The sequence below is a fragment of the Lucilia cuprina genome, chromosome 5 (assembly GCF_022045245.1).
Source record: "Lucilia cuprina isolate Lc7/37 chromosome 5, ASM2204524v1, whole genome shotgun sequence".
NCBI lineage: Eukaryota > Metazoa > Arthropoda > Insecta > Diptera > Calliphoridae > Lucilia > Lucilia cuprina.
Genome location: NC_060953.1, coordinates 7644008 through 7660441, shown reverse-complemented (window position 1 = coordinate 7660441; position 16434 = coordinate 7644008). Strand labels below are relative to the sequence as shown.

The following is a 16434-nucleotide window of genomic DNA, read 5'->3' as shown; positions in this document are numbered from 1 at the left end:
TTACCACAATTTATTTGTTCTAGACGAGTACACATCACCAAACAAACGCTACAATTCCTAAATGATAAATTCGAAGTAGAGGAAGGAAATGGAGGTAGTCGTGATACTTATTTGGCAGATCATAAAATAGAAACGTATTTAATTGTACCACCAAAGGTAAGTTGGGTTTTTTTTTGGTATTTTTGTTTCCGAAATTAAAATGTTGGAAAAATTAATTTAATGTTGTTCTAGTTCAGTTCTAGTTTAGTTCTAGTTCAGTTCTAGTTCAGTTCCAGTTCAGTTCTAGTTCAGTTCTAGTTCAGTTCTAGTTCAGATCTAGTTCAGTTCTAGTTCAGATCTAGTTCAGTTCTAGTTCAGTTCTAGTTAAACTCTAGTTTTGTTCTGGTTCAGTTCCAGTTCAGTTCTAATTCAGTTCTAATTCAGTTCTAGTTCAGATCTAGTTCAGTTCTATTTCAGTTCTAGTTCAATTCTAGTTCAGTTCTAGTTCAGTTCTAGTTAAACTCTAGTTTTGTTCTGGTTCAGTTCTAGTTCAGTTGTAGTTCATTTCTGGTTCAGTTCTAGTTCAGTTCTAGTTCTGTTCTAATTCAGTTCTAGTTCAGTTCTAGTTTAGTTTTAGTTCAGTTCTAGTTCAGTTTTATTTCAGTTCTAGTTCAGTTCTAGTTCAGTTCTAGTTCAGTTCTAGTTCAGTTCTAGTTCAGTTCTAGTTCAGTTCTAGTTCAGTTCTAGTTCAGTTCTAGTTCAGTTCTAGTTCAGTTCTAGTTCAGTTCTAGTTCAGTTCTAGTTCAGTTCTAGTTCAGTTCTAGTTCAGTTCTAGTTCAGTTCTAGTTCAGTTCTAGTTCAGTTCTAGTTCAGTTCTAGTTCAGTTCTAGTTCAGTTCTAGTTCAGTTCTAGTTCAGTTCTAGTTCAGTTCTAGTTAAATTCTAGTTTTGTTCTGGTGCTAGTTCAGAAAATCTTTCTATTTTCTAAAAAGTCACATTTTTCTTAAATTTTCTTATATTTTTCTAATTAATTTTCCAACAACATTCTCTACTTCATACATAAATCCAAAAAAACACTTCAGCACCCAGAATAGCAATTTAAATCTTCTCTTATTCCCATAAACTTCAATCCCATAAAAGTCTACTACAATTTATGTGATTTCCATTAGAAAAAGGTCATTTAAGCAACAGTTTTTACAACATTTCTTTTTTTCTCTCCTCTAGAAACCCACCTACATCACCCACATAGTGCCACGTATCACAGAAATTAACTCATCACAGGACAATGTAAACATGCATCACGATACATCCAATGCTAGCAATCACCATCACAGCTTTAGCAATAATGTGGAAGCCGAAGCAACAGAGAAACTTTTACCAGTGACAGTAGTAAATTTCAAAACTTTAGAAACAACAGAATTCTCCGGCAGCCTTAAAATCTCGCCCACGGCTGCCGCTACAAATAGTCCAGAACATAAATTGGGACAATTATCATCGAGAACATCAATGTCGATTAAAGAGGAAGAGGATGAAGATACGGTTGAATTAAGAAATCCCCAACAAGTACAACAGGATGGTTCACTAACTCCTACTAATTCAGGCAACCAACTGTTGTTGCAGAAAAAACGTTTAAGTGATGGCAGTGATGCAGCAAATGCAATCACCAATAATACTCATGCTTCACTAACACCAAAGTCATCATTAACTTTACCCCATAATGATGATGCTCTTAGTGCTAGTGGCAGTGAGGAGGGGGCAATTTCAAATAGTGGTTCTAATAATGCAACTAATGCTAATGCACTTGTTGAAAATCCTATCGGAAATTGTGAATCATCACAATCATTGCAGCAGGCAGCTGCAGTAGCAACAACTACAGCTAATGGTGTAGTACCTGTTAATGCAACAAATGTTACTACAGCAGCAGCAGCGGCAGCAACAACAACTACAACCACAACATCTAATCCAGCTAATACTGGCAATAATTTATTGCCTGAAATACCAGAGGCTAAAAGTCGTAGGAAATTATCTGTACAAGGTGGGATACTAAAGAGTTGATGTTTTTGGTTTTAAGGATGTTAAAAAAAGGCAACACTTTCTAAACAATATATTGCATATATTGCACTTTTATAAAAAATGTGCATTCTTTGTAGAAAAATTGCTACATTTTCTATAAAAAATCAGCAAAAAATGCAACATTTTTATAGATAATTTTCTAATTTTGCAAAAAAATGCAACATTTTTCATTGGAAGTAAGATAACTCTGTAAAAAGTGCAACATTTTTCTAGAAAAAATTTTAAAATTGCAAAAGTGCAAAAATTTAAAAAAGAAATTTGCATTCTTTGTAGAAAAACTGCAACATTTTTATAGAAAATTTGCTAATTTTGCAAAAAAAATGCAACATTTTTCATTGGAAATAAGCTAACTCTGTAAAAAGTGCAATATTTTTCTAGAAAAAATGTTAAATTTTTACAAATTTTAACTTTTTCTATAAAGATTTTGTAAAATTTTTGTAAAAGTTACAACATTTTCTTCAAAAAATATAAAAGTTTATAAAAAGTACAACATTATATACCAAAAGTTTACAATATTTGCAAAATGAGCAACAATTTTTATAGAAAATAATAAAATTGGGCAAAAAGTGAACCATTTTCTTTAGAAAATATGCAATTTTAAAAAAAGTGCAACATTTTATACCAAAAGTTTACGATATTTGCCAAATGAGCAATCTTTTTTAAAGAAAATACAAAAATTTCACAAAAAGTGCAACATTTTCTATAGAAAATACGTTTTGCGAAAAATGCAATATTTATTTTAAAAAATTTGCAAAACTTCTAGTTTTTCTATTTATGCAAAATATGCAACATTTTTATATAAACAATAATAAATTTTATAAAAAATGCAACATTTTTATTGAAAGTTTATAATATTTGTAAAAAGTGCAACATTTTCTTAACAAAAATATAAAATTTTATAAAAATGCAACATTTTATAAAAAGTGCAACATTTTATACGAAAAATTTACAATATTTGCCAAATGCGAAACAATTTTTATAGAAAATATTAGAAGTTTGCAAAAAGAGCAACATTTTCTATAGAAAATACACAAGTTTTGCAAAAAATGCAAAATTTATTTAAAAAAAATTTCAATATTTTTACTTTTTTCTATTTTTTGCAATTTTTTTTTAAAAATTGCAACACTTTTTATTAAAAGTTTATAATATTTACTAAATTAGCAACAATTTTCATTGAAATTTTATAGAAAATATTAAAATTTTGCAAAAAGTGCAACATTTTTTGTAGTAAAATGCAAAAAGTGCAGTTGTTTTTATGTGATATAAACGAATTATGTAAAATATGCAAAATTTTTTTAACAAATTATAAAAAAGGCAACATTTCTTATAGAAAATATGGAAATTTTTAAAAAAGTGCAACATTTTTTATACAAAAATTTGTATAAAAGTTTGCAAAAGTATTAGTTTTTCAAGAAATATTCCAAAATTTGTTATTAAGATTAAGATTTTTATAAAAAGTGCAACATTTTCTACAAAAATTTAAAAATTTGATGAAAAATGCATCATTTTCATTAGAACATTTTTCAATTTTTACAAATGTTCAACATTTTTATAGAAAATTTGATATATTTTATAAAAAATTTGGAAATTTTTAAAAAAAGTGCAACATTTTCTATAAAAAATTGCTAAAAGTTTAATATTTTCAATAAAAATTTGCAAAAGTGCAAGATTTTCTATAAATATTGCAAAAATTGCAAGTTTTAAAAAAAAAAATGCAACATTTTCTTTAGAACATTAGGCAATTTAAATAAAAATTTAAAATTTTTATAGAAAACTTGACAAATTAGCAAAAAAAAGTGCAACATTTGCTTAAAAGTTTAATAATTTGTTATTTTTTCTTCACCCTTTTGTAGGCTTAATATCATTTGCCGATAGAAGACGTTCTTCGGGTGCCTTTATGGAACGTAAAATGTCCATACACACCAATGAAAGTTTTCGCAGTCATGGCGGTAAGTCTGATACACTTTAAAAGTTTAACAAAGAAACAAACTTTCATTTAAAATTAAATTTAAAAGTTTTTCCTTTAAAAGACAAAAAATGTAACATTTATTTTTATTTTAAATGTATTTGTTTCCTTTTACTTCTACAGGTCATGTAACACGCAATCGTCCTTCATCGAAAATGACCAAATACGTTGAATGCTGGGGTGCAGATCGTCCATTTGCCAATATAGCTGAATCGAAATTGGTGAAAAATATTGGTTTGGCTGTAAGTATATTTTACGAAGCACACACATACTCACACAAATGCACGCACACATATTTGAAAAGAAGCAGAAAACAATTTAAAAAATAGCATATTGTAGGAAACAAGTAACTTTCTTTTAGTAAATTACTTATCCCTTTGGTCAAATTTGTAAATACAATTTGAAATATATTTTCTTTTTTTTTTATTCTCATATGATAGAGAGAAGTATAAAAGGGTTAAGGCAACAGTGGGTTAAAAAAATTGTTTCATTGTAAAGAAATTTTAAAACTTGTAATGAAATATGTTGCTCTTTTGGGCAAACAAATTAAAAAAGTTTGTCTTTGTTTGAAATTTTCTATAGAAAATGTTACATTTTTTGTAAAATTTTAAATTTTTCTTAAGAAAATGTTGCACTTTTTACAAATTTCCAATATTTCTAGAAAAAATGTTGCACTTTTTGCACAATTTTACAATTTCCTATACAAAATTTTGCACTTTTGCAAATTTTGTTAAAATATGTTGCACTTTTAAAAAAAAACTGCAAAATTTTCTAAAAAAAGTTTAGCTTTTTTGCACAATTTGGAAATTTGTTAAAGAAAATTTTGAACTTTATGCAGAAATGAATGAAACTTTTAAGAATTACTAAATAATTTTATAGAAAATGTTGCCCTTTTTGCAAAATTTAGAAAAATTATAAAGGAAATGTTGCACTTTATACAAATTTCGCAAAATTTCTAAAGAAATCTTGCAAATTTTCTATAAAAAATGTTAACCTTAAGCAAATTTATCAGTTTTTAAAACAAAATGTTGACCTTTTACAAAATTAGGATTTTTTTTAATATATTTTTTGGAAGATTCATAAATTTAAAAAAAAAATGTTGCACTTTTTACAAAATTCGCAAAATTTTTAAAGAAAATTGTTGCCATTTACGAAAAAACTTGCAAATTTTTTAAACAAAATGTTGCATTTTTTGTAAAATTAGCAAATTTTTTTTGAAAAAAATTTCGGACTTTTTGCAAAATTTGAGAAAATCTTAACATGTTTAAAAATTTTAAATAGAAAAGAACTTTTGTAAAGTTTATGCAAAATTTGCAAAACAAAAATCTATAGAAAATGTTGCAGTTTATAACACAACTTGCAAAGTTTTCTATGAATAATAAATTTGTTTAAGAAAATGTTGCGCTTTGTGCAAAAATTGCAAATTTTCAAAGAAAAATTTTGCACTTTTGCAAAATTAGCAATTTTTTTTTAAAGTTGCACTTTTTACAAAATTCACAAAATTTTTATAGAAAATGTTGACCTTTTACAAAATGTTTAATGAAAATCTTGCACTTTTTGTTAAAATTAAAATTTTTTAAAGAAAAATTGCACTTTGTGCAAAATTTGCAAAAAATTTTTTAGAAAATGTTGCACTTTACAGACGAACTTTGCATGTTTTCTATAAAAAATGTTGCACTTTTGAAATTTTTACCAATTTTTTTAAGAAAATATTGCATTTTAATAAAAAAAAATACAAATTTTTAAAGAAAATATTGCCCGTTTTGTGAAATTTAGAAGTTTGTTTCAAAAAAGTAGCTTTTTTTTAAACATTCGAAAATTTTTTTTAAAGAAAATGTTGCACTTTAGCATAATATTGAACTTTTTTATAGAAAAATGTTGAACTTTTAGCAAAATTTGAACAATTTTTATAGAAAATTTTGCACATTTTTAAAAACTTTTACAAAATATTTAAATAATTTATAGAAAATGTTGCCCTTTTTGCAAAATTATCTATATTAAAACAAAAATGTTGCACTTTTGGCATTTTTTCAAAATTATTGTTCAAATTTCGTATTTAAGCCATAAATTTAATGGATAAAATGTTTGCAAAACTAAAGCTGTTACTTTTCTCTCCCACTGTCTTGTACATTTATAGTTTTCCTTAAAGTTAAACAATTTATGTCATGTTGTTCTTTTGGAATTCTCTGAAACAACTAAATGTATATGTATGTTCATTTTAGTTACTTGTTGTATCTTTTAAAGTCCCTATCTCGTTCCACCACCCACTACCATTTGACTACCTTATCTTTATTAAATAAATAAAATTTTTAAACATGTTAACAAAAATTTCTAACATTTCATGTAACTGAGATTTTTGTGTTCATCGTTAAGAAAAAATCCTCTCCTTTAAGATCTAAAACAAAATTTTTTTTGTTTGGGAAAAAGTAAAACAAAATTCTTTTTCCGTTTTCGGTAAGTTTTGACATGTAAAGTAAATGTCAAAGATGATAAACACCTTGAAGTATATGAATAGAAGTGAAACTAAATGGTGAAAAGTATAATTAAATTTTGTGTGCACAAATTTATAAAGTACAACTATGTAAAGTGCATTAAATAGAAATTAAATAAAACTAAACATGCAGAATTTGATGTAATAAATTGCAGAAGAAGAAATTTATAGATATTGCTAAAAGGTCAATATTTTGTAAAGAAAATTTAACAATTATTTTACATGAGAAAGTTGTTCTTAAGAAAATTTACAACGTTTTCTTAAAAAACTAAAAGATTTCACCAAAAGTGCAACATTCTTTATAGAAAATTTGCATTTTTTGCCTAAAAGGCAACATTTTCTATACAAAAATTAAAATTTTTGCCAAAAAGTCAACATTTTCTATAGAAAATTGGAGATTTTTACCAAAAAGTCAACATTTTTTAAAGAAAGTTTGTATTTTTGTCAAAAATGCATGTGCATTTTTTTCCCAAAAAGGCAACATTTTCTTTAGAAAATTTTCAGGTTATGCTAAAAGTGTATCATTTTCTTTAGAAAATTTTGCAGTTTGCAGGCAAAAATCTCCAATTTTATATAGAAAATGTTGACTTTTTGGCAAAAATTTTAATTTTTGTATAAAAAATGTTGCCTCTTTGGAGAAAAAATGCAAATTTTCTATAAAGAATGTTGCACTATTGGTGAAAATTTTTTTTTATAAAAAATTTAAATTTTCAACCTTTACACAAAGTGCTAAATTTTCTAAAGAAACTTAGCACTTTGTCAAACAGGCAACAGCTTTTGCAATATTTTTTGTAGAAAATTTGTCGTTTTTGCCAAAAAGGCGATTTTTTTATGGAAAAATGTTATGTTTTATCAAATTTTTAGAAACATTTTGCATTTTTTGTTAAAAATTTTACAAAAAGTAAAAAATTTGCAGTTTTTGCCAAAAAGGCGATTTTTTATGAAAAATTTTATATTTTATAAAATTTCTAGAGTAATTTGTTAAAAAAGTTACAAAATGTGCAACATTTTCTATAGAAACTTGGCATTTTTGTCCAACAGGCAACAGCTTTTGCAAAAAGTGCGCTATTTTTTTGTAGCAAATTTGCAGTTTTTGTCAAAAAGGCAACATTTTTTATGAAAAAATTTTATATTTTATCAAATTTTTAGAGAAATTTTGTATTTTTTTGTTAAAAAGGTTATATTTTTTATAGAAATTTGCAGCTTATGCAAAAAGTGCAACTTTATCTATAGACAATTTGCAACTTATGCAAAAAGTGCAACACTTTCTAAAAAAAATTATTTTTTTTCCAATAAAAACACATTATCTAGAGAAAATTTTAATTTTTTCCCAATAAGGCAACATTTTCTATAGAAAATTTCCAGTTCTTTCTAAACAGGCAACAATTTTTATAGAAAATTTGCAGTTTTTGCCAAAAAGGCAACATTTTATACAGAAAATTTGCAGCTTATGCAAAAAGTGCAACATTTTCTGCAGAAAATTTACAATATTTGCCAAAAGGCAACATTTTTATAGACAAATTGTAGCTTTTTCAAAAAGTGCAACATTTTTTTATAAAAATTTCAATTTTTTGCCAAAAACGACAATATTTTTAATGAAAAATATGCATTTTTAAAAAAAAAGGCAACATTGTTTAGAAAAATTTCGCATTTTTTGTTAAAAAGATAGTATTTTCTTAAGACAATTTTGCAATTTTGTAAATTTTGCAAAAAAAAGCAAGTTTTTGCAAAAAACTCGAAATTTTTGCCAAGGAGGCAACAATTTTTTTTAAGAAAATTATAATTTTTTGCCTAAAAGGGCAACATTTTTCGCACTTTTTGCCGAAAAGTCATATTTTTTTGAGAAAAAGGTTAAGGTTAAAGAAAAAATTAGCATTTTTTGTTTAAAAGACAAGATTTTCTCAAGACAATATGTAAATATTGCAAAAAAAAGCAAGTTTTTGCAAAAAAACTCAAAAGGGCAACATTTCACTTTCTGTCGAAAAGACATAATTTTTTGGGGAAAAAGGTTAAGGTTAAAGAAAAAATTTGGATTTTTTGTTTAAAATATAGCATTTTCTTAAGACAATTTGTAAATTTTGCAAAATAAAATGCAAGTTTTTGCAAAAAACCCAAAAGGGCAACATTTTGTAAAAAAAATCGCATTTTCTATCGAAAAGACATAAAAGATTTGCATTTTTTTGTTTAAAATTTAGCATTTTCTTAAGACAATTTGTAACTTTTGTACAAAATACAAAGTTTTTGCAAAAAAAAAATAAACATTTTTGCCAAAGAGGCAACTTTTTTTTTAAGAAAATTATAATTTTTTACCAAAAAGGGCAACATTTTCTACTAGAAATTTGCCGCAAAGACATACATTTTTTTTTTTGAAAAAAGTTAACATTTAAAAGATAATTAAAAATTATATCGAAATTTTGAACATTTTCTGGGATTTTTTTAAAATTGTATTTAAAACGTATCGTAAACTTGAATTTTAAGTTAAAATGTTTAAAACATTTTAGACATTTCCATTGAAAACTTAAAGCTTTTGTTGAACAATGTATTGTTTTCTTTAGAAAACTTGCTGCTTTTATAAAAAAAAAATCATTATTTTCTTAAAGAAAATCCTACATCCTTTGATATTATACAGCTTTTCCTTAAATTTATGACCCTTTTATCCTTTTTTTGTTTGTTTTGTGTTTAAACCTAAAGCCTTAATGTATATCCTGTTACTGTTAAATGTTTAGCAATAAAAAATTCATTATTTGTTCTTTTTCCTTAAGACTTTAACTTTTAACTTATAAATATTAAATATTTTTTTTTCTTTTTCTATTGCATGACCAAACGACCACCTGCAGAGCATAGCAATGATTGAATCAAACTTACTGCCACCAGAGCGTAAATGTTTTAATTTCAATTGTTTTGGACCGCCCACCGAATTGAAGCCACTAACTATGTGGTATCGTAATACACCGCGTGAGGTGATGTATCGGGCCCGACCCGATACTCACTTTCGTTATGATTTAATCTGTGCTTTTTTGCTTTTCATATCGATAGCTTTGGTTCAATTAATAGTAATGGAAGTGTGAGTATTTTAAAGGGAAAAAACCATAATGGTGTATTTTATGATGATTTGTTTTATTTTTTTAATATAGAAATTTTGCTTTATTGGGTTCCTTGGCTGCCACTTTTATATCCTTGGGTTTGTTTTTGTATTTAAGTAATATGCATGTACCCGATATTGAATCATCTACAGCGGATAGAAATGGTCCTGGTCAAGTGGTGGCTAGTAGTCGTTATTTACGTTTGGCTATATTTATTATAGCAAATATTTTAATCTCAGCCTGTGCTGTGTTCAGTGTGGTGAGTTTTTGTTTTCTCTTTAAAAAACTATAAAATTTCTTAAAATAATTTTTATTTCCATCCACCAGATAAACTTTACCACCGATCCTGAGTTTATTACCTCAAATCTTACTTCTTCAACAAATTCCTCTAATGATTCTTCTATACCTGATATTGTTCCTTCTATGATTTTATATCCTGATTTAAATATAGCTCCCATATTTCTCTTCTGCTGTGCCATTAGTTTAGCTGCCATTTCGGCTTTCTTAAGATCGGGTTTTATTCTAAAACTTTTCACCATGTTTGTGGCTTTAGTTTGTCAAATAATTATATTACATTATAATGATTTATATGAAAGATATAATTTGGAACTAAGAGCGGATTGGTAAGTTAAAATTTTGTTTGTAAAATTAAAGCCAAAATTTCTTAACATTTTATCTCATTTTAAACAGTTTACCCATTGAGGTTAAAGGTTTTCTTTTGCTGCTATTGGTAATAGCAGTGTTACATACTTTGGATCGCCAAGGTGAATATGTGGCAAGAACTGATTTCCTGTGGAAGGCCAAATTGAAAGTTGAACAAGAAGAAGTGGAAACCATGCGTGGAATCAATAAAGTAAGTAACTTCTAATGAAAACTATTGCACTTTATGCATAATTTACATATAATGCAATTTTTTAAAGAAAATGTTTGCTTTAACAAATGTGCACTTTTTGCCAAAAAAGGAACAATTTCTAGACACCATCTGCTGTTAAAAGTGCAACATTTTCTATAGAAAATGTAAAGTTTATACAAAAACGCAAACTTTTTTCAACATTTGCTATAGAATATTTGCACTTTTTGCCAAAAAGACAACAATTTCTATAGTAAATTTGAGCTTGTGCAAAAAGTGCAACATTTTCTGTAGAAAATGTAAAGTTTTTTATCAAAAAGGCAAAATTTTTTACTCAATAAGTGAAACATTCAAAATTTTCTATAGAAAATTTGCACTTTTTGCCGAAAAGGCAATAATTTCGATAGAAAATTTCAGCTTATGCAAAAAGTGCAACATTTTTGCAAAAATGGCAAACTTTTTTATAGAAAATTTGAATATTTAGTCAAAAAGCGAAAAATTAAACATTTGCTATAAAAATTTGCTCTTTTTGCGTAAAAAGCAACATTTTCCATAGAAAATTTGAGCTTGTGCAAAACGTGCAACATTTTCTATAGAAAATGTAAAGTTTTTGCCAAAAAGGTAAACTTTTTTATAGAAAATTTGCATTTTTACTCTAAAAGCGAAAAATTTTATATTTGCTATCGTTTTTAGTTAAAAAGGCAACATATTATATAGAAAATTTGCAACTTATGCAAAAAGTGCAACATTTTTTATAGAAATTTGAAGTTTTTGCTGAAAAGGCAACATTTTCTTTAGACAATTTTTAACTTTTGCAAAAAATGCAAAGTTTTATGAAAAAAGGCAACAAAAGGCAACAAAAGGCAACAAAAAGGCAAGAAAATTACAAAATTATATCAAAATTTCAACAATTTAAGGAAATTTAGAAAATTTTCTATAAAAAATGTTGCACTTTTTGTAACATTTTATTATTTTCAAAACTTTGGTTTTAGAAAGTATTGCACAATTTGCTAAATACTTTTTGTATAATATTGCACATTTTGCAAAATATGTTCATTTTTTGCAAAATATTGCACTTTTTGCAAAATATTACACTTTTTGCTAATTTTTCACAAAATTTGTATTAAAAATTATCCTTTACAGATTCTCTTAGAAAACATTTTACCTGCTCACGTGGCCACACATTTTCTACATCAAGAACGGTCTACGGAATTGTATCATGAAAGTTATTCCTGTGTAGCTGTAATGTTTGCCTCTATACCAAATTATAAAGAGTTTTATGATGAAACAGATGTGAATAAACAAGGATTAGAATGTTTAAGATTACTCAATGAAATTATATGCGATTTTGATAAGGTAAGAAGATTTTATATTTATTTGATTCTATACTAAATAAATTTATCTTTTTCCAGTTACTTTTAAAACCTAAATTCAGTGGCATCGAAAAAATCAAAACTATAGCTAGCACTTATATGTGTGCATCGGGTTTAAGACCTGGCAAAGAAGAGGGCGCTACGGTAAGTTTGTTTTCTAAAAGACAAATTACAAATTTGTCTTGTATCTGTATAAAGGTAGTGTCATTTAGTGTAGTCCTTGTCTTTGTAGTTTAGTCATGTGTTAACTGTCAGTTTCATGTTTCTTTGTTTTTGTATTCCTAATCTTTTCTTAATCTCTTTTCTCTCTTGAATTTTTTTCTAACATATTAAACATGCAGCTTATGCGTAATTTTGCGGTAAGTAAAATTTAAAATAAATACAAGAGTTTAGAACAAAAGTTTGCAAAATATTAGCAAATTTAGAAAAAAAATGCACTTTTTTTTGCATAAAGTGTAAATTTTTTTAATGAAAATGTTGCATTTTTTACAAAAGCTATAATTTTTTCTGTAGAAAGTTTTGCCTTCTTGGTAAAAACTGCATATTTTCTATAGAAAATGTTACATTTTTTGTAAAAGTTGCATATTTTCTATTACAATTTTTGTAAAAGTTGCAAACTTTTTATAAAAAATTTTGCACTTTTTGCAAAATTGTTTACGTTTTTGCAAAACATGCAAATATTCTATAGAAAATGTTGTTCTTTTGACAAAATTTGCAATTTTTCTATAAAAAAAATTTGCACTTTTTGTATAATTAGCAATTTTGTTTAAGGAAATGTTACTCTTTTGGCAAAAGTTGCAAACTTTTTATACAAAATGTTGCACTTTTTGCAAAACAAGCTAATATTTTATAGAAAATGTTGCTCTTTTAACAAAATTTGCAATTTTTCTATAAAAAAAATTTTGCATTTTTTGCATAATTTGCAATTTTTTAAAAGAAAATGTTACCTTTTTGCAAAAAACTGTTAAAAATGTAGAACTTTTTATAAAATGTGCAAAATTTGGAATGAAAATTTTGTATTTTTTCGCATAATTTGCAAATCTTCTATAAAAGTTAAGAAGATTTTTTTATACAAACGTAAAAATAAAATGCTGCATAACAAATTTAAAAAAAAATGCTGCTTACTTTAAAAATCTTTTAAAAATAAACAACTTTTTGTAAAATATGCATATTTTCGAAAGAAAATGCTGCACTTTTTCTCATAATTTTCAAAGAAAATGTTGCATTTTTTAGCATATTTGCAAATTTTTTTATAAAAATTGTTGCCCTTTTTACAAAATCTGCAAATTTTTTATAACAATGTTATACTTTTTTCATAGTTATCAAAATATTGCACTTTTTCGCATAATTTGCAATTTTTTTTTTAATAAAATGTTGCCCTTTCTGCAAAAATTGAAATTTTTTAAAGAAAATGTTGCCTTTTTTCTAAAAATTGAAAATTTTTTATAGAAAATATTGCCCTTTTTTGAGAATTCTACAAATTTTGTATAGAAAATGTTGCCTTTTTTTTGCAAAACCTCTAAATTTTTTTAATAACAATTTTAACATTTTGCTTCCCCTTTGCCCTTTTAACAAAACCTGCAATTTTTTTCAAGAAAAAGTAATGAAACTTACAAATTTTCTTTAGAAATGTTGCCCTTTTTGGAAACCCTGCACATTTTCTAAGGAAATTGTTGCGCTTTTTACGAAACATGCAAATTTTATATGAAAATTGCTGCCCTTCTACAAATTTTCTATAAAGAATGTTGCTCTCTTTGCAAAAAGTGCAAATTTTGTAAAGAAAATGTTGCCTTTTTTGAAAAACCTGTAAATTTTCTATAGAAAATGTTGCCCTTTTTACAAAACCAGCAAATTTTATATCTATATTGTCGCCCTTTTTACAAAACCTGCACATTTTTTATAGAAAATTTTGCCCTTTTTAAAAAACCTGCACATTTTTTATAGAAAATTTTGCCCTTTTTAACAAAAAATGCACATTTTCTATAGAAAAAGTTGCCCTTTTTGCAAAAACTGCAAATTTTATATTGAAATTGTTGCACTTTTTGCTTAATCTAGAAATTTTCTATTAAGAATGTAGCATTCTTTGCAAAATGTGCAAATTTTCTAAAGAAAATTTTGCACTTTTTTAAGAAAATGTTGCCTTTTTTTGTTAAATCTAAAGAAAATGTTGCACTTTTTGTAGAAATTAATAAATATTCTATAGAAAATGTAGTTTATTTACAAAAATTGCATATTTTCTATTGAAAAACTTAAATTTGTTTATAAAATTTGCAAAATTATGGCAGTTTCAATTTTTTGTTAGAAAATTTTGCATTTCTTTTATAAAAGTATCTTTAAAATTATATCTATCAGTTAAAGGAGTTTTTTTTAGAAAAAGTTTTCTTTTTTTTCTAATATAAGTTTTAAATTAATAAAGTTATGGAAATATTAATCAATAATTTCAATTTTATATTTTGCTTTTTTTTATTCCATTACAACAAAAACCATTACTCTTCCTGTCTGGTCATAATGTCAATGTTGGTTTTTTTATGACAATGTTTACTTCATGACACAATGATAATAATGATGACTTTGATTGTCAACTACTACTATAACTTATAACAACATGACGCTAATGATGATGATAATGACGATGATAATTTAATGTTACAAAAAACAAAACACCTGCAGGATGAAAAGAGAACCGAAGAACATAATGTTGTAATTTTAGTAGAATTTGCCATTGCATTGATGTCAATTTTAGATTCAATTAATCGTGAATCATTTCAAAGATTTCGTTTACGTATTGGTCTTAATCATGGTCCTGTCATAGCTGGTGTTATTGGAGCACAAAAACCTCAATATGATATTTGGAGTAATACGGTAAATGTAGCCTCACGCATGGATTCTTGTGGTGTTATGGGTAGATTACAGGTATGTTATACTTGTTGTTAATTTCATTTTGAAATTGTATTTATTTTCTTTTTTCCTACTAATTTTCTAGACTACTGAGAATACGGCACAAATTTTAATGGCCGCCGGCTATGAGTGTGAATGTCGTGGTTTGACTTATGTTAAAGGCAAAGGAAATCTAGTCACTTATTTTGTAAAGACACCATTTGATGGAAAATTATAATAATTTTTAAGTTTAAAAGAATAAAAAAGAAAATAAATCATATTTTTTTTGCCTGTTAAATATTTGTGTTTTACAAGTATTTTAATGGCTTCAAAAAGATGAAGAAGAAATCTATGAACAACGTTTAAATATAATACACAATACAAAATATGTATGTAATATTTATGAATAATTTATATTTATATTTAGCCAGAATAATGCATATATTTAGATTATTATATAACGAATCGAATTAACATTTTATTCCTCCCTCCTACATTTAGCTGAATAAAAAACAACAACAACCATTTCAATTATCCTAAGCATTTAAATTATTTAAAAAAAAAATAAAAAAATTTTAAAGAATATAACATAAAATATGTTATAATATTAGCAGATCTTAAAAGGAATTAAATCTTAACAAAATAAACCACAATTTTTATTCAACATTTTGAAATAGAAAATTTTAAATTTTTGCAACAATTTTAAAGAAAATATCAGAAATTGCAAATTTTTTTTTAGAAAATGCAAAATTTTCATTAAAAAATGCAAAAATTTTGCAAAAAGTGCAACATTTTTTTTTTTGAGAAAAATTACATAAAATGCAATAATTTTCCAAAAGAAAAAGTAAAAATCTTTTAAATTTAGAAAAAATGCAAAAATTTTGCAAAAAGTGCAACATTTTTTTTTTTTTGAGAAAAATTACATAAAATGCAATAATTTCCCAAAAGAAAAAGTAAAAAAATCTTTTAAATTTAGAAAAAATTAGAAAAAATCTAAATTTTCTATAGAAATTTTTTAAATTATTGCCACAATTTTACAAAAGTTGTAAATTTTTCATGAAAATTGTTGCACTTTTTACAAAAGTTGACAATTTTCTATAGAAAAGTTTACACTTTTTGCAAAATCTGCCAATTTCCTATAAAAAAAAATATTACACTTTTTACAAAAGCTGCAAATTTTCTATTCAAAAATTTTGCACTTTTTACAAAAGCTGCAAAATTTCTGAAACAATTTTAAACTTTTAGCAAAACTTGTAATTTTTCTAAAGAAAATGTTGCACTTTTTGCAAAAATTGCAAATTTTCTATAGAAAATGTTACACTTTTTTGCAAAAGTTACATATTTTATAATGAAAATGTTGCACTTTTTGCAAAAGTTGTAAATTTTCATGAAAAATTTTGCATTTTTTGTTAAAGCTAAAAATATTCTATTGAAATTGTTGGCCCTTTTGCAAAATCTGTCAATTTCATATAGAAAATTTTAAAATTTTTTACAAAAGTTGCAAATTTTCTATTGAAAAATGTTGCACTTTTTGCAAAAGCTGTAAATTTTCTTAAAAAATTTTGAACTTTTATCCAAATTTGCACATTTTCTATAGAAAAAGTTAAAATTTTTTGCAAAATTTGTAATTTTTTTATAGAAAATGTTGCACTTTGTAGAAAAGTTGTAAATTTTCCGATGAAAATGTTACATTTCTTGCTAAAGCTAAAAATATTCTATTGAAATTGTTGCACTTTTTGCAAA

General features: G+C 25.4%; 1 protein-coding gene across 1 annotated transcript; it reads left to right on the top strand.

The window, feature by feature from the left end:
- On the top strand, nucleotides 1-14950 carry LOC111683625 (adenylate cyclase type 2; the record flags this gene model as incomplete). Its single annotated transcript, XM_046951402.1, has 13 exons — nucleotides 1-156; nucleotides 1203-2013; nucleotides 3905-4000; nucleotides 4141-4259; nucleotides 9346-9572; nucleotides 9643-9850; nucleotides 9919-10214; nucleotides 10282-10444; nucleotides 11585-11797; nucleotides 11854-11958; nucleotides 12156-12173; nucleotides 14485-14727; nucleotides 14798-14950. Coding segments are annotated over 13 exons (2787 nt in total), but the record flags the coding sequence as incomplete, so codon positions are not given.
- Between the last annotated feature and the right edge of the window lie 1484 nt (nucleotides 14951-16434).